At 51.3% G+C, this 18,118-nt stretch overlaps 1 protein-coding gene across 1 annotated transcript in view; it reads left to right on the plus strand.

Annotated features, from left to right (window-relative positions):
* Window positions 1-18,118, plus strand: part of Kif1a (kinesin family member 1A) — an 84,170-nt gene that overhangs the window by 32,101 nt on the left and 33,951 nt on the right. Inside the window, exons 11-25 of the mRNA XM_028755315.1 lie at window positions 1,922-1,997; window positions 3,224-3,302; window positions 4,204-4,346; window positions 6,114-6,247; window positions 7,459-7,538; window positions 7,836-7,911; window positions 9,694-9,773; window positions 10,209-10,315; window positions 11,330-11,413; window positions 13,740-13,920; window positions 13,991-14,063; window positions 14,242-14,335; window positions 15,061-15,209; window positions 15,534-15,712; window positions 17,315-17,452. Of these exons, the coding sequence (XP_028611148.1) occupies window positions 1,922-1,997; window positions 3,224-3,302; window positions 4,204-4,346; window positions 6,114-6,247; window positions 7,459-7,538; window positions 7,836-7,911; window positions 9,694-9,773; window positions 10,209-10,315; window positions 11,330-11,413; window positions 13,740-13,920; window positions 13,991-14,063; window positions 14,242-14,335; window positions 15,061-15,209; window positions 15,534-15,712; window positions 17,315-17,452 (1,673 nt within the window). The remainder of the gene's footprint in view (window positions 1-1,921; window positions 1,998-3,223; window positions 3,303-4,203; window positions 4,347-6,113; window positions 6,248-7,458; window positions 7,539-7,835; window positions 7,912-9,693; window positions 9,774-10,208; window positions 10,316-11,329; window positions 11,414-13,739; window positions 13,921-13,990; window positions 14,064-14,241; window positions 14,336-15,060; window positions 15,210-15,533; window positions 15,713-17,314; window positions 17,453-18,118) is intronic.

Here is an 18,118-nt window from a genome sequence, read left to right on the forward strand (position 1 = left end):
AACTGAAAAATGGAGAGTCAGCCATGTCAGGGATTCTGTGAGGGAACTGTTTGTTTGAGGGACGATAAGAAGCTATTTAGGGAAAGAGTTGTGTGAGAAACAGGGTGTGGCTGGTGGACTGTGAGGGCTGTGTGAGGAGCCAGAATGGAGAGATGCAGAACTCTGGGGACCTGTGTGCACTGCCGTCAGGGGCTACTTGAGGAAGCATGTGTTTAGCTGTGAGGGACTAAGTGAGGAGAGGGAGACAGTAGAGGACCTCTGGGAACAGTGACTAGCTGTGTGAGGGACCATGATGGAAAGAGACTTCTAGGAATGGAGTGAGTTTTGACATTTCTGGCTGAGGAACAGAACCTGAGGATGAATCAGCTGTAGACGAGGAGAGACGGCAGGGGTCTGAGGACGATGTGAGGTCTTCGGTCCAGTTAGAATCTGGCTGACTGTGATTTGATAGGAGGCAGTGCTCACTGAGACTTGATCTGGACCATGCTCCAGCATGAATGGGGATTGGGGGCAGAGAGGAGATGACCTGGCACAGTAGTCAGCAGAACAGAAAACCAGTGCAGCAGTGATCCAGGCTTGAGATGGCAGAGAGAGCAAGCAGAGAGTGGTTCCTTGGCTGAAGTGGCTGAGGAGTGAAAAGCATAGTCTGTGGAAACAAGAAGTACAACATATGACGGAGAGCCAGTTCAACCTCAGGAGCTAGAAGTTTAAAAACCAAACCAGAAATAGTTCCTTTTCTTGTACTGAGTTTCCAAGGGCAAAACAGAAAGTGCCTAACGTGGATGAGCTTTTTGGGGAAGGGTTCCTCCTACCTGTTGCTCACAGAGACGTCAGTGCCACAATTCTGAAACCCACTTTGACAGCGTGGCTTAGGGGAGCACAGAGGGAGGGACCCATGACTCCAGCTGTATATGTAGGGGAGGATGGCCTTGTAGGGCATAGGTGGGAGAGGAGGTCCTTTGTCCCATGAAGGCTGGATGTCCTAGTGTGGGGGAATTCGAGGGCAGGGAGTGGGTAGGCGGGTGGGGGGCACACCCTCATAAAAGCAGGAGGAGGGGAGATGGGATAGGGGATTCCTGGGTGGAGGGGGGAATGGGGAAAAGGGATAACATCTGAAATGTAAATAAAATATCCAATAAAAAATATAAAAAATTTAAAAAATTAAAAATAAAATAAAAAAGAAAGAAGCGATAAAAAAAGAGAAAGCAGTTCTAATTTTCTACCCCTATGAGGTAGTGGTTCTCGTCCTGGGGATCAGCCTAAAGGACAATGGTGAGCTGTGTCTGCACACAGGAAATGTGACAACCCTTGAGATATTATCTGTGTGCTTCCCTTGGAGTGGAGGCTACAGGGGACAGGGGCTGTGTCTGCTGGCCATATCAGGTGCTCAACAAACAGTTCTTAGACAAACACACCATAAACTATAAGACATTGATAACAGTAACTTTGTATCCATAATTAACACAATTATTAGCTCACTCATAGAATATCTGTAAGAAGCCAGGGTCAGGAGTGTGGAGGCCGTCCATGATGGGAGGAAACTCTGGGGGAGCAGATTATTAAGGGAGGGATGCAGAGTTGACTTCTGAGAGACAGGAGAGACTGAGTGGACATTGGGAGAGCATTCTTGGTGGCAAAACCATTTCACCCTGCTCGAAGGGATTGCTGTCCTGGCGGAGTGGGGGAAGACACAGTGGCGAGTGCTGTCAGAATTCCTGGGCTTGCGTCCAGTTGAGTGGCCTAAACACAGCAGGATGGGTGAGGGAGAAGCCAGAAAGAAGTACTGGCTTAGCCTTGAGTCCAGCCCAGATAGAAGTAGCCTGGAGGTGGCACTCCAGGATTCAGGTGAAGTGTGGGGTGGCACTGAGAACATTCCTTTCCATTCCAGTAGACTCAGGGTTGATCTTGTATGTTCCCACAGAACAAGAAAAAGAAGAAGACAGATTTCATCCCTTACCGAGACTCCGTATTGACATGGCTTCTCCGGGAAAACCTGGGTAAGCATGTGCCCATTCCCTGATCACTGGGTTCTGACTTCCAATCTGGGCTATGCCCATCTCCTTGTGGGGAAGGAAACATCGCTCAGCCACACAAGGCCTCTTGCCCTTTATGGTAAATCCTAGTAACCCCAGAAGGGCCAGCTGGTTCATAGTGTAACCTGTTTATTGTACAGCCCTTCTTGAAGGCCCAGGGCAAAGGTAGGTGTACCAAAGCAAGTCTGGGGGCCAGAATGGCCCTAAGAAGTCACAGAACACATGTCCTGGTGTCTACCTTTGTGAGTGAACTTGTTTATGACACCTGAATACATTCCCACCCTTCCCTGGTCCTTTAGTTTTACATAACAGGGACATAGCATAGCCCCTGATTCTGAGAGCCCTGCCCACTTGCTGGGGCTTGAGGAGCTGACATTAGTCCTCTTGCTGCCTGAGTTCTGAGTTGGGAGAGATGATGGAGGAATGAAGGCTGTTGGATGTATAGCATGGAACCCATCTCTTCCACAATAACCTTAGGTGGGACTCTCTGACATGTCACAGATGTCTATACTGAGATCCAGCTCAGGCCAGCATCACATGTTATGGAAGACCCGACTATATGGGAGCCTATAGGGGCAGATAGGCCCTAGTGAGAGGACAGGAGTGTTGTCACAGTTACCTATTCCTTCACCTAAGATGAGACCTAAGAAGCAGGCCCCTCACAGGCCCACAACCAGTGGAGTAAGGTCTCAGGAAGAATCCCCTGATAGACTATTCTTGGTCTGCGCCTAAGCCATTCTCTCCTCACCTCTCCTCCTCTCCAGACCAGAGCACAGGCATGCTTGGGGCATGTGACAGTCCTGAAGACTGAAGCAGGGGCAGCATGTAACTGTCAGGACTGCTGAGCCTACTGACCCCAACACTCAAACGATGAGCAGCCTGAAAACCACTGGGTCTCCCTCTAGTTACTGTGCACTCTAAGCTAGGACTCAGATGTTAAACATCAAGGACAGTATTTCAAGTGGGAATGAAAAAAAAAAAAAACAGTGAGAAGGTATTGACCACAAATCTTGGGTAAATACCAAAAACAAACAAACAAAAAACCCAAACTTTCCCTGGCTTATCTCTGCTGTAGGGGAAATAGTTTGGAAATGGCTAATGAGAAATTCAGTTTCCTTCGTGGGCTTCATCTTCTCCACCTGTAGCTGCCGTAAGAGGACCTTGTGCATAAACTGGTTGTCTTCCCATAGGTGGTAACTCAAGGACAGCCATGGTGGCAGCCCTGAGCCCTGCGGACATCAACTATGATGAGACCCTCAGCACACTGAGGTATGTTCTGCAGGGGGCCCTGGGGTAAGAACATGTCCTTCCATGCTTCAAACTAAAAGCACCAGCAAAAGGGTGTTTTTTCAGGGAGCATTCACTGGGAACACAGAGGCTAGCAGTAATTGTTTTAGAATGCCAGGGTATTTGTGGGCTATGTATTATGTTATATCATATCATATATCATATCGCATACTATCCTTATTATATATGATATATAGTAGTGTTTATTATATTATCCTTTAGGGTACATTTCAGGGCTGTAGGTTGCCGAGAGCTCTGTGATACCAGTCTGGAAAAGCCATACGTCTGGCTATAGGAGTGAAGACTACTTTAGCAAATGAGGTCCAAGTAGCTCACCCAAGACCCCCCCACTATGGGCTGGGCATCCTGGGCTGGGCACCCTGGGTGCAGAAGGCAGCTTCATTGACTGAGTTGGGGATGCTTGACCTCTCTGAAGAATACACTTTCTGTAGGAAGTGGAGCCTGTGATATTCACATGTGCTTCTGGGAAGGCAAATAGCATGCTGATCTGTGACACATGTGTGGCCATTCTGACAAACACATGCATTTTGCACCCCTGTTCTAGATTTGCCCTCTCTACCCTGGACTATCAGATTCAGGTCCAAGGGTCTCAGTATGAGGTAGGACAGTAATCTGAGCCTTGAGTTCCTTCATCTTAATTTTCTTGTACCTAGGTAGACAAAGCAGGCTGGGCTATCCCATCTGTTGGTCTTCCCTAGTTTGTGGTTCCAGAGGCTATCCCCTAGGGCAGTAGGGTGAGTTCTCATTCTGCTAGCCTAGGTCAAAGATTTTCTCCCAGCTGCTCACCAGGTAGAGTTCTGAACACCCCTGGGCCCGCTATGTACACCAATCCCTCAAGCCGTGCGTCTCCTTTGCTGCCCAGATATGCAGACCGGGCCAAACAGATCCGCTGCAACGCCATCATCAATGAAGACCCTAATAATAAGCTGATTCGAGAACTGAAGGATGAGGTGACCAGGCTGAGAGACCTGCTGTACGCTCAAGGTCTTGGTGATATCACTGACAGTGAGTGTCTGTGCTAGCCTGCCCTGGGTAGGGCGGGGGGCCTCAGACTCAGGGATCTTTGGGCCTCATGCCCATTCTCCTGGGGCTGCCTCCTACTCATGTCCTGCTGGCTGTAACCACAGTTGTCAGGAAGTGTTGAAGTTGCCCCAAGTCTCTCCCTCCTCCAGCTCCTGGGCAGAATGCCTCGGGGTGGGAGGTCTGGGTGGGCAAGGACAGGGCCAGGTTTTCTGGCCTTGGCCTGGATGGATTGCATGGTTTGGGTTTGGAGCTGACCCAAACAGGCCAGGGAGTGTTTCCTGGAAGCCCACAGGCCAGCTGCAGTTTCTGGGATTTCTGTGGGTCCTATGTCAGTACACTGAAGACTCTTTTATCCTAAGCTATTCACTCTGTGAGATGGGTACACGGACCCTTGGGAGACAAACAGCTCTGTTTCTCTGTCTCTTCCTCCCCTGCCTGCCTTCCCCATAGCCAACACTGTGCCCGGAGGACCCAAATGTGTGTATTCCCCACTGCTGCTCTGCACCCTGCTTTCATCCCAGCCATGGGGGCCACAGGGCAGCACGGGTGGGAAGGGAGACCCCACTACCCCTTCTACCTCCCCTACTTCAGGGCTGTAAAGCAACAGTCCTCCCCCATCAGACTACCTGCTGGTACACGGGGGATTGCATCTGCTTCCCAACCACATTTCTGGTTCATTCCTGTCTGTGTGGGAAACTGAGGCAGTAAATAGGCAGAGGGCAGGCAGAAGTGGCTAGGGCTGGACTCCTGAGCGATCACCGGCCTAGAAAGGTCATATCTTAGAGCCTCAGGATTTGGAGGTCCAGAAGGTCATGCTATCCTGGCTCCTGGCCTAGATTTACCTCTGCCTGCTTCTGCTCCAGCTATCCCCACATCTCCGTCCCTGGAAGTTTCTTGAGGGAGGCTGAGCATAGCAATGGTTGCTGCCAAGTCCTGCCCCACAGTGTCTCCTTCAACCTGAGGCCTGGATCCTTGGGGTTTGCCTCCCCAGCGCCCCGTGCTGTCCTGTGTTGGCTGCCGCTTTGCTGTGTGTCTGCTTCTACTGGGAAGGGCCTGGTACCTCTCCAGGTGTCACAGCCCAAATCCCCATCTTTAGGGATGATGGAATTCTGGGGTGGTGGAATACTTGAGTAGGGGGCTCCCTCAGAAGTGTCCTTTATGCACCTTCTCCTCTGGGTAGTCTTTGGGACCATTCTGGGTTCAGTGGGATGATGGATACAGCCTGGCCTGCAGCAGAGGTGTAGCCCATCACAGAGGATGAAAAGAAACACTGGGCTTTAGGGAGAAGGGGTACCTAAGTGAGCTTAGGTAGGTGAGCTCCTGGACTCCGGTGCAGGAGAGCTGTGAGGTGACTAGCAGGCATGGGCCTTGGATGCAGGTACCAGAGCTGCAAAACAGCTCGAGCCAGAGGGAATGTAGAGCAGAATGTGGTACAGAGGGGCTGTGGGTGCTGCTGAGGGAAGAAGAGGGGGCCTGTATGTCAGGCAGGCAAGTGGCAGGGACGAGGGTAGCAGGAGATCTCGCATGCGCTTATCCTGGGCAGCTGGGCCAGGCTGCTGTGCCTTGCCTGTGTTTCCCAGTTCTTGCCTTCCCCCGTCCCGGCCTCTTGCTTCTCCCCAACTGCTTTTTCTTCCCTCCTTCTTTCTATCTTGCCTCCCCTTCAAGCCTTAGACACGTCCGAGCTCCACAACTGTAGCTTTAACTGTGGTGGGGCCGAGCTAAGCCACGCCCCTAACAATCTCTCCACAGTGACCAATGCTCTGGTGGGCATGAGCCCCTCATCTTCACTCTCAGCCCTGTCCAGCCGTGCGGCCTCTGTGTCCAGTCTCCACGAGCGCATCTTGTTTGCTCCAGGCAGTGAGGAGGCTATTGAAAGGCTAAAGGTGAGGGCCACCTGCACCAGGGCACTCCTGGGTGGGTGATTGGCATCAGCCTTTGGGACAAAGTAGGCTTAGAGAAGTGAGGGAGGACTCTAGTTTATAAGCTCTGGGACACCGCCCCACCCGTGTGCAGCCTCACCTCCCAGGAATGGAGTAATAGAATCACAGAAGTCTTTGGCATCGGGCCACCCTGGTACACTGTGCCACTCACAGCAGCCAGGATAGCTAGTCATTGAGGCATCAGGCTGTACGAGGTTCAGATAACGAACAAGGCTTCTGGGTAGTAAGTGCCTTTGAAGGTTCTTGAACCTCTCTCTAGGTGGTCTTGACCCTGAGTGCTCAGGGAGGGTGGTTCCAGTGACGACTGCCAGGCACAGGGTTCACACTGAGTCTTGAAACTGGGTGAGCTGGCACTGGTACAGGAAGCAGTAGTTATGCAGTGGCTGGGATAGGGGTGCCCTACCTCAGCAGGACCCCTGGGGTGCCATTGTGGGTCTCGATAGCTCTACCTGGAATCCTGCAGAGCTGTCTTCACCAAGACGGGAGGTGGGTGTTCACACTGAGCCACTTCCGGGCTGATTGTTTTTTCTCTCCTATGTGTTCCATGGTCCACAGGGCTGGGCTTGGCTAGCTCTGTGTCTTCCAGCCTTACACCCCCTCTGAATGCAGTGTCTCCTGTGCAGAGAGCCCAGACCCCCGGGCGCTGAGGGACCAAGGAGGCAAGGGACAGAGGGGAGTGTGAGGAGTAATATAGGGTGACCAATAAGCAAGGAGCATAATGCTCCTGAGGTCAGGGACAAGTGACTAACTGGAGACTTGGGGGCCCACCTGAAGTATGGGGGTCCTCTAGGACATAAGTGAGAAGGAACCAAGGGGATAGTGCCATTGATGGGAAGTGCTGCCGTACCCTGGGAAGAACTGTTCTGTTTGGGAGCTGCTTGTCAGTGCCTTGCAGGGGTGTTTGCTCTCTCTCTCTCTCTCCCCCCTCCGGATTTGTTTTGCTATCCTTGTTCTGGGGCGTGTTCGCAGGAAGAATCACATCGGTTGTAGTTCACCTTGGGCTCTCAGAATCTCACACGCTGGGGTGGGAGGTGCCTGGAGTTTGACCCCTAGCGCTCTGCAGTCCCTTTCCAGGGTTCCCTGTATCCTTTGACATTCCCCCCACTTGCGCATGCACATCCTGGGAGCTCACTGTGCTCTGCCTCACTCTCCAGGAAACAGAGAAGATCATTGCTGAGCTCAATGAAACCTGGGAGGAGAAGCTGCGGCGGACAGAAGCCATCCGGATGGAGAGGTGAGCTGCCTGGAGTGGGGGTGTGCCCAGAGAATCCTGGCCTCCAGCCCTGGCAACCCAAACCCTGGGGGGAGGTTGCATCCTGGCCATGGGACAAATCTATGCTGTCTAACCCAGGCAGCTAATCTTTGGCCTTGGCCACTGGAGATTGAGACCCTAAAGAATAGATCTCTGGGTCAGCACAGTTCCACTAGTGGACACTGCCCCAGACACTGCTGATAGTTCCTGGTTGGTTGGTGGGTCAGGAAGGATGAGGCTAGCCTTTGAGCTTGTGCTGACAGCAGCTCTGTCTTCCAGGGAAGCCTTGCTGGCTGAGATGGGTGTAGCCATGAGGGAAGACGGTGGCACCTTGGGTGTGTTTTCTCCTAAAAAGGTAGGAGCTGGGCCATGGTACTGTGCCAATGCAGTCAAGGTGGCACTATCTGTGGTGGAAGCCAAAGCAGGAGGGGCATTCCTGGGGGGAAGGTGTAGTGAGATGGGGTTCTGATCCAGACACGGGTTAGCCTTAATCAGACTTTGTGTAGTGGGTCATCCTGGTGACTGGGTAACATCACATGGGTCTCTGAACTGCCCGAGGTTTGGATTGATTCCCTCAAGATTAGAGCAAGACTTGGGTGTGATGCCCAGGCTGGAGAACTGAGTTTTTGCTGATCTACCTTCTTTCTGAGTTTATGCTGCTCCTGGAAGCTTCTGGCCTTCCTTCTCAGAGCAGCTCCGGTGGCTGCAAGGCAGACAAGTGAACGTCCATGCAGATGGCACTGGTCCCCAGCCATAGCCAGTTTCCAGGCCTCCTTTGTGTTAAAGGAAGGCTGCCTTGTGGGAAGCAGAGTTAGAGGTCTGGGCATCTGAGAGCTAGGGCCAAACACCTGTTGGAAAGCCTCCCTAAAATCTGCAGTCCTGCCTTGGAGTGAGGATGCTTGGGGACAGTGCATTAAATGATAAACTGAAGTGACAGGTTGGGGGATGGAGAGGTGCGGGTGTAGGTGTCCCTGTGAACTCTAACCAGGCCATGCAAGGCACCATAGGTTGGTTCACTGAGCACACACAGAAGGGTCCACTTAACTTGCCCAAATGTGAAATACATTATGTCAAAGAGCCCCCCCCACATTGTTTTTTGTTTTTTGTCTTTGGTTTTTTGTTGTTGTTGTTGTTGTTGTTGTTTGCACTATACATATCCCTGGCTTCCATGTCCATTGTACCAAATTGTTCCTGGGTAGATTAGTTGAGGATGGTCACTGCTGATAGCCAGAACTCTAGACTGGGTGTACTTGGATTTACAGTTTAGTGTGTCAGTGGTTCACGCCAGGCTACCCTGAGGGAAACATGAGGCAATCCCATCCTGGCACCTTTTCTGTGTTGTAGGATCTTTGCTTGGGACATGGGTAGAAGATGGCTCCTAAGAAGCTGGTGGGTGGGGGAGGGCTGAGGCGAGAATGATCTGGGACAGGAGGCAGAAGGCAGTTATCAGTGTGTATGGGAGATAGGAGACAGATATTATGACCTGGAGTTGGGAAGCTAACATACAGGTCCTGGGTAGCCCAGTGGTAACTCCATCAGCTGGTTCTTCCCAGGCCTCCAGGAGACGCTTCCTTGGCCAGAGTCTTCATCCTGCTTGGTGATAGTTTCACTGGAGAGCCTTCACTTCCCAGGTTGACCCCTGGAATTAGTTTTCTGGAGCCTAGAGCTCTTGGCACAGAGTGCAGGGCAAGCTCTGGAACCAGCCTGTGCCCTACACACCCAGGATCTATCTAAGGGCTACGTTAGATTCCATCTAAGCTTTACTGGGGCCTTTCAAGAACTGAGAATTACATCTCCCAGATCTCCCCACAGCCATGCTCCCCACAAAATACTCAGACGCTGGCCCCACCAAACCTGCTATTACAGTCAAGATGGGCTGAGCCTGAGCCCAGAACGTATTTGCCCTTCATTTTTCTTGACAAGGAGCTGCCAATCTGAGCTTGGGGCTTTGCGGTTTTGGGTGCCCTACTAAAGGTTCTCTGGGGACACTTGTCCTCCATGTCCCTTTTCTCTGCCAGGATGGGGCAGGCACTATGTCCCCAACAAGCCCAGGTCTAGGAGGGTAGAGGACTGGCAGGATGATCACTGTGAGGATTCTGCTCCTCTCTAGGAGAGTAACCCTTCTGTTTCTCTCCAGACACCTCATCTTGTCAACCTGAATGAGGATCCTTTGATGTCGGAATGTCTCCTTTACTACATCAAAGATGGCGTCACCAGGTAGGGACTAGATGGGTCATCAGCTGGAGAGAAGAGTCACCAGCTGAGGGGGTGGAATCACGAGATGAAAGAGCTAATCATCCTCCCCTGCCAGCCTGAGTCTAGTGGGTGGGGGAGTGTGGGCCCCCTATTCCCACCCTCCTGAACTGGCCCCCATAAGAGCTGAGTTGGGTATCAGCCTTATGTGGCCCACAGTGCTTTTTCTAGGCTGCTTTTGGGGGCCATCTGGATTTCCCTATAGCTGGGCCGCACTGGTGGTCTCTTGACCACTCTCACTTCCCCATATTCCTGTAGTACACACAGCCTGGTATTTAAAAACAACAAGAGAAACAGCTGGGCATGCCTGGGAGGCGGCATGTAGGAGTAAGGCAGCAGAGTGGGTGTGCTGGGGCTCTGCTGCCCTGCTTGCCCTGCTGCCCCATGGTTCTTCAACAGAGTGGGCAGAGAAGATGCAGAGAGGCGGCAAGACATCGTCCTGAGTGGGCACTTTATCAAGGAGGAACACTGCATCTTCCGCAGTGACTCCCGAGGAGGCGGAGAAGGTAGTGTTGGTGTGCCCCCCGCGCCCCCTTTCCACTCCCATCCTGTTGAGCAGGCTTCAGTGAGCCCTAGTGTGTCAGCCCTGGCTGGGGGTGGGGAGGGAAGACATCCACCCAGCATCCCAGGTCTAAGTGGATCCTGAATCATGTTTCTGGACAGGAATGGTGTGACTCTTGAGGACAGCTGAGTGGCACCCTCTACGAGTAAGGTGTTTGAGAAAGGCCTGGTTACTCCTGTGGCCAAGTTGCTGTTGCTTTGGGGAGCCAGCTTGAAGGCTGGAGAGCAGGGGCATGGTGGGTTGCTGGGACCAGGAGAATGTTAAGTACATAGTGATGTGTGTAGGTGGAGGGACAGTGAACCACACGCATCGAGCTCACTCTAGGGTTGAAGAGGTTTTAAGAGCATGCTCTCCTGTTGGCTGGGGAGAAACTGTCTGTTTTCTTTGCCTGCCCACCACCGCCATGCAGAAGACGGTGCTGCCTCAGTGCTGGGCCTGCTGTGTTGATGTGAAGATACTGTCCACGCTTCTGAGTACAGGGCTAGTGCCCAAGGCAGAAAACATCTGACCATCCTTGGGCCTGTAAATCCATTACTGAATCCCTGTCCAACTTGGCTACTTTGGGATGGTGGCCCTAAATGGTGCTTGGGACAATTGTCACTCATAGATTTTTCCAGTCCATAAATCCTTTTTTCTCTCCTGTGCAGATGAATCAAAGAGGTCTAGGACCCTTGGGGACATGTTAGCCACTACTTCTCATTCTTGCCCACTTATAGACCTGAATAAGAACCAGAGAAGATAAGCCTAGCATTTGCCTCCCCAGCCTTGGCTTGGGCCCATGTGTCTCCTTCTTGATATTTTCTCCTTTTCTAAGTGGATGGGACCCTCTAAGGAGTCTTATTCATGGTTAGATTCTGTGGCCAGGAATGAGGAACTTGACTCATGCCTACCAGGGGCCAGGAGAGCTAAACCACTGAAGTAATGATCTCTTACACTGCCCCTCTTCTCTGTCTTGTAGCCGTGGTGACCCTGGAGCCCTGTGAAGGAGCAGACACATATGTCAACGGCAAGAAAGTCACTGAGCCCAGCATCCTACGTTCAGGTACAGATAGGAGCTCTAGGGGACTTCAGGGTAGATGAGGCCTTCGTGCTCATTCTCTCCTGGGCATGGTTTGCTCCTAGCAAAAGGCAACTCTGCTATGGGCACCAGTTCAGCCCCTTGAGACCCTCTAATCCCCTAAAATTGGGCGCTTGAGTCCTAGAGTGCCTGGACCTTAGACTATAAAAGCAGAGGAGGCCCCTCTCACAGAATACTTGGTTAATAATGCGTGGGAAGCCAGGGTGGGAGGTCCTGAATGGCCACTTTGATGGCTTGGCTCAGGAAAGAGGACAGGAGATAGATAGGTGCTTGGCCAAACTGTGGTCTTACAGAGCAGGAAGAGTGGGAGAGATTAACACCTCCCAGCACCAGCTCCCCAGGATTAAGTACTGTAAGGATGCACCTCAAGGAAATGACTTAGAGAGTCTGTGAGTCTGTCACTGTCTGCTGTGGGAAGGAAGGATTTCTTTTGGCTCAGTTTCAGAGACTCATCCCATGCTTCTTGCTTCAGGCCTGTGGTGAGACAGGGCATCATGGTGGGCGGGTATAGTGGAACAGAACCACTCACCTCTTGGTAGTCAGGAAGCAGAGGAGAAAACAAGAAGATTCTGGAATAAGACACTCCCTCTACTTCCTCCTACAAGCCCCACCTCTTATTCACTCATTTATTATGAACTCATCAATAGATTAAACTATCAGTAAGTTAATACCATTGTGATCTGGTCATCCCTGCATAGCTTCACTGGCTGAACTCTAGCTTTCAACGTATGAACCTTTGAAGGAGATGTCATATTAAACCCATGGCTTTTTTTCTCCTAGTCTCCCAGCCTGTGTCTATCTCACAATGCAAAGTGTATTCCATCTGTCTCCAAGAGTCTTCACACACTTAAAGTTCCACCATTGCTTAGGAGCCCAAATTTAAAGTGTCCTCTAAGACTTGGGGCAAAATTTTTGTGGTGAGCCATTGTAAAATCAAAATGGAAATAACATACATACTTCTGGTATGTGACGAGGCAGGGTACACATTACCATACCGAAGGAGGGGACATAGAAAAACAGCGAGGAGGAACGGGGCTGAGGCAAGATGAAAACCCAGAAGGGCAAATGTTAAGTAGCTCTTGTTTAGAAGCCAGGCCATGTGGTGCTATGATATGATGCTTTGGAAGGCCTCTCCAGCTGCAACCCACAAGGCTTGGCTTATTTCCAGAGATGGCTTTGCTTGTGGCCCATGGTTTTCCTCAAAAGACATTCTGTGTTCTTGGCATCTCAGTATCATGGAGTCTTCAGAGCAACATGATCTTTACTCTCATAGCTTTACACACTGTCTGTTCATTGTCTGCCTTGGGAGGATTTAACACACACACACACACACACACACACGCGCGCGCACATCACACACACACATATGCACGTGTGTGTGTATGTGTGTGTGTGTGTGTGTGTAGCCCCTCAGAACTTCCTTTGAAATTTGTTTGGAAGCCTCTGTGACTATATACCTCTAATGGTCCACATGTTTGCAAAATCAGCATCACTGGTACAATGCCAAAACCTACTGCCAGCTTGTGACGTAACTAGGCCTGCTTGATCAAGGCTTCAGTGGCCACTGGATGTCTGGATGATTGGATACAAGGAAGAACTTACTAAGACGGTCTTGCATACACACCTTTCTTGGCTCTAACTTTATATATGCTTTTCCATGTTTTTTCAAATCTTGCTGTTCTGGTCATTGATCCACATTTTTACTATAAACCTGGCTAAAAGCAGCCATTCAAGCCCATGCCACTGCTTCCTGAATGCTATGCCATCTTGAAATTTCTTTCACTAAACTACTTAGTTCAATACTTTTAAATCCAACCTCCCACACAGTCTAAACATGTGGACAAAATGTAGCCGTGTTCTTTGCCAGAATGCAGTGGGAGTAGCCTCTAGCCCTAAGTCCCGATAAAATGCTTGCTCTCTTCTGATACCTCATGAATAGTTTTTACATCTGCTTTCCTCTCAATGTTCTAATCCTTTGGACTTCTGCCAGAATTAATCTCTCCTTAGAGCATCCTGGGGCTTCTGTAGCCTGTGTCTCTAAACTTTACCAAATACAAAGCTTAAGCCACATAGTCGAATGGCCCATTACGAGAAGAAAGGTGATTTGGAGCCAGGGTTTGGGGTGCTGGATGTTCTTCTACAGGTGGATGATGCTGGGATACCTAGGCAGAGGAAGTGCCTGCACCCCTCCCTTCATCTCTCATCCCTTGAGGGCACATGATCCCTTAGATCCCTAGGGATCCCTAGGGATCCCTTAGAATCCATAGGTTGGTTTGTCTCCATCTCCCAGGAAACCGCATCATCATGGGAAAAAGCCACGTGTTCCGGTTTAACCACCCTGAGCAGGCCCGTCAGGAGCGTGAGCGAACACCTTGTGCAGAAACACCCGCTGAGCCAGTGGACTGGGCCTTTGCCCAGCGGGAACTGCTGGAGAAGCAGGGCATTGACATGAAGCAGGAGATGGAGCAGAGGTGAGGCCTGGGGCCAGCTGCTTGCCTGCCATGTCTGGTGGCCTTGTGTTCACCTGGTGCTCTTTTACAGGCTCCAGGAGCTGGAGGACCAGTACCGGAGGGAACGGGAGGAAGCCACATACCTACTGGAGCAGCAGAGGCTGGTGAGGATGCCCACTCAGATTCACAGGGCTCTATCTGCTCGAGCACACTGGGAGAGTGGACCTCTGCTCTCTCTGCTCACCCTTTATATTGGACTGCCCCTCTCTTGCACTCTTGTGGGCTGAGGTGAGGCTGTCTCAGTCTCCATGATGGAGCCACAAGTCATGCCTGTTTCTTCAGGACTATGAGAGTAAACTGGAGGCCCTACAGAAGCAGATGGACTCCAGGTACTACCCAGAGGTGAATGAGGAGGAAGAAGAGCCAGAGGATGAAGGTAAGGGACTCTAGATGCTATGTCTTCTACCAACAGGGCCTGAGAGAGCAGGCCTCAGGTGGCTCACTGGAATCAACTGGTCTGAACTTTTGCCCTGGGAGATAAACCTCATTCATCCTGGGTGCTACTGTATAGGCAGGATTTGGGAAGTTGTACTGAAACAAGTGACCACACATCTCACATGCATAGGCCACATGTTGGCTAATGGGAGTGGGCCAGAGCCATGGGTGCTGACAAGGGCTCACCCTGTTCACTGTGAGAGCCCACCAAAGACCTCATAGTGATGCACAGAGATGCTTTGATTTTCAACATCCTAGGGAAGCTCATTTGGGAAGCCTACTTAATCTTTAGGTGACCTAGAGCCTGTCCACCCTGCTTGCGTGACTGGGTTTTCTGCTGGGGTCTACTTTCTCCACTCCAAGAGGAATGAAATCAGGAATGCAAGCATTGGGGCCCCAGCCTAGAAGGGGAGGTTCAGAGGCTCTAACTGGGAAGAGAGGCCAGAACCCAGCAAGTCATTCAATTTAGCCTGCCTTTCAACATCTATGTCTGGCTATGGTGGCTGTGGAAGGGCTACGTGCCATTTGACAGACCACCCCAGCTATAGTGTGGACTGAGTACAAGGCACACTCAACTAGCCCTGTGGCATCTTGATCTTTGAGAGGTCAGGTTATGGTAGGCTATATCGTGGCTTTCTTTAATGACTAACATGGCTTCTCCCACAGTCCAGTGGACAGAGCGGGAATGTGAGCTGGCATTGTGGGCCTTCCGGAAGTGGAAGTGGTACCAGTTTACTTCTCTACGGGATCTGCTGTGGGGCAATGCCATCTTCCTGAAGGAAGCCAACGCCATCAGTGTGGAGCTAAAGAAGAAGGTGGGACCCATCAGAGGCGGGATCCCCAAGAGTGATGGTCTATTTGCTTACAGTTACTAACTCAGTACTAGCACTCAGTTGACCCTAGCCTGGACTGGGTACCCAGTATGAGCAGTTGAGGCTGAAACTGATAACCTTATTGGCTTTGCTTAGGAGTCAACAAGCAGGGGAGGGAGGGATGGCCATTTTTCAACAGTTGATTGAATAGCTTGGTGAGCTGTGGAATATAGAGCTGAACTCTCAGGGGGATGGAGCACAGTCCCCTGGGAACCTAGCTTCCATTCAGCATGGGGTGGATAAATGGTCATCTTCTGCCCCTGACAGGTCCAGTTCCAGTTCGTCCTCCTCACAGATACCCTGTACTCTCCACTGCCGCCAGACCTACTGCCCCCAGAAGCTGCCAAAGATCGAGAGACACGACCCTTCCCCAGGACCATCGTGGCAGTGGAGGTCCAAGACCAGAAGAATGGGGCCACCCACTACTGGACACTAGAGAAACTCAGGTGCAGAGGGTGGGCAGTGGATAGGGCTGTTCTCCGGGGAGAGAAACAGGCTGGGCTCTGCTTCACAGGAATGCCACTGTGTCTCCTGGTATAATGGTTTTGTTCTGGTACTGAAGGAGCAGTTAGGCAGCAGAGGGACTTGGAAAGTGGCTCAGTGTCCCCAACCAGGTCTATGCCAAGGGCCTCAGAGACAGGGGGTCCCTGGCTCCTCCACTCAGCATCCCTGAGGGAAGTCATCTCAGTCCCTGGAAGGCTGAGGACCTGGACAGGTGGAAGAGCATCTGTAGTGTGCCACCATTGTGGATTTCTCCACTGCTTGTGTGTTGTAAGAGGACTTCTGCCTCCCTCCATGGACACTTTCTCTAACTCATGCCAAGTCTTCATGCACAATGGCGACTGGGTGAGGATTTAGACATTTGCATGAGAAGAGTAGAATATGCTCACAGCCCAGAAACAGGAACCACACAGCCTACAGGGCCATGCCTGGACACCCGGGCAGGCCAGGAGTGGAAAAACCAGAACATTCCTTCTACATCTGAGGAAACTATGGAGCAGCTGGTCTCTATGGGCCAGCTTCCTGGAATGAGGCCAGCTTTGGGCCAGGGGCCCTCCTAGTCTCTTCCTGACCTGGGTGATTTAAAGCAGAGAGAACGCTGGTCAAGTGTGTGAGACCTTAGAAAGAGGAGAGGAGGGTGTGGACTTGGGCTCTGTTGGTTTGTATGTAGAAGGCAGGCTCGCTAATGAGTTGTTGGCTATCCCTAGGGATTAGTCTGTGGGTCTTGATCCCCTTTGGGGGTTGAATGACCTTTTCACAAGGGTGTCCTAAGGCCATCAGAAAACACAAATATTTACATTGTAATTCATAACAGTAGCAAATTTACAGTTATGAGGTAGCAATGAAAATAATTTTATGGTGCAGGGTCACCACAACGTGAGGAACTGTATTAAAGGGTCACAGCATAAGGTTGAGAACCACTGAGCTAGGTAGAGTGAGCTCTTCTCAGTCATCCAGGCCTTCTGAGGATGGCAGATACGGACAGGAAACCATGATTAGTAGGGATACTGTTTTCTTGTTGAATCTCTGTGCCCACATGCTCCCCACTCATCCCCAGGAAGCTAAGTTGTGTGTATCACCGTCAGTAGTAGATGTTTATCCCTCTAAAAGCCAAGCTCTGAGGCCCCTAGAGTATACAATCTCACATTCTTCCTTCTACATTTTGCCCTACCTTCTCCATACTTCTCCATTCGCTTCCTGCCTCGCCTGAGCTCACTACAAGAGCTTTCAGGGCTGTGGTGTGAATCCTATTTCTGAGTTACAGTAGGGCATCTCCCTGCTTCTCTGCCAGCTCCCCAGCTGCCCAAAGGCACCAGGAATCAGTCAGTTGGCTCTCTGCTGTCGTGCTGTCTGTGCCTGCTCAGCTCACCTTGCTGTCACCAAGGAGGACTTGGGAGGCATGGACCACAGAGGGGTTTCTAGCTGCCAGAATTCTGGGCTAGTGACCCTGGCAGGATGCTGGAGTCCTGTGTCCTAGGAGGAGGACTGGGGTGCCAGGCTATTTCTGGACATTGGTCTGAGCATACATGGTCTTTGAACCCCCACAGGCAACGTCTGGACCTGATGCGGGAAATGTATGACCGGGCTGCAGAAGTTCCCTCCAGCGTGGTTGAGGACTGTGACAACGTGGTGACTGGCGGGGACCCCTTCTATGACCGCTTCCCCTGGTTCCGGCTGGTGGGCAGGTGGGCACCTCCTCCCTTTCCTTGTAGAGAAAATGAGATGGTAGTGGGGTTAGGCCTGAACTGGCCTGGTCTGAAGGACAGGAGCCATATTCCACTCCTGTCTTTCCCTTAGTCATCTTTCCTCACATATATGTCAGCCCAGCTTTTTTAGGGAGCCTGGGGAGCCATCTTGTTAGTACTGCCTATACCTACTGTGCTACATGTTTATGTGTGTGTGTGTGCACGTGTGTGCATGTGTGCGTGTGTGCATGTGTGTGTTGCCCAAGCACCCAGGGGACTAGAGCAGGCATTCCAGGTCACTGGTGTTTTGGGGAGTGGGGACGCAGAGGTAAAATTAGAGAGTGCCACCTCTTCCCTTGTTTTCCAATCTGGTGTCTGTGCCCAGCCTCCAACCCCATGTTGTTCAAGGAGATCCTCCAAGAATTTTGGCTACGGCCAGCCTGACCTTTGATCTCACTCATACCTATTGGTGGTGCTTTCCAAAACCTTCTACTGACCATGGATCTTGTTGTCATTAGTTTGGGGTGTTTTGTTTTCTCTTCCCAGCCCAGACTGGGTGCATTTTTGTTTCCTGTCTTTTAAAGCAGCGTTTCTTGATGGTTGGTGTTTTAGTTTTTAACGGAAGTGTTCCCTGTCCCTCCCAACCCTGCCCCACCTTCCCCGGAG

The sequence above is a fragment of the Grammomys surdaster genome, unplaced genomic scaffold, assembly GCF_004785775.1.
Source record: "Grammomys surdaster isolate TR1022 unplaced genomic scaffold, NIH_TR_1.0 126059, whole genome shotgun sequence".
In the NCBI taxonomy this organism is placed as follows: Eukaryota; Metazoa; Chordata; class Mammalia; order Rodentia; family Muridae; genus Grammomys; species Grammomys surdaster.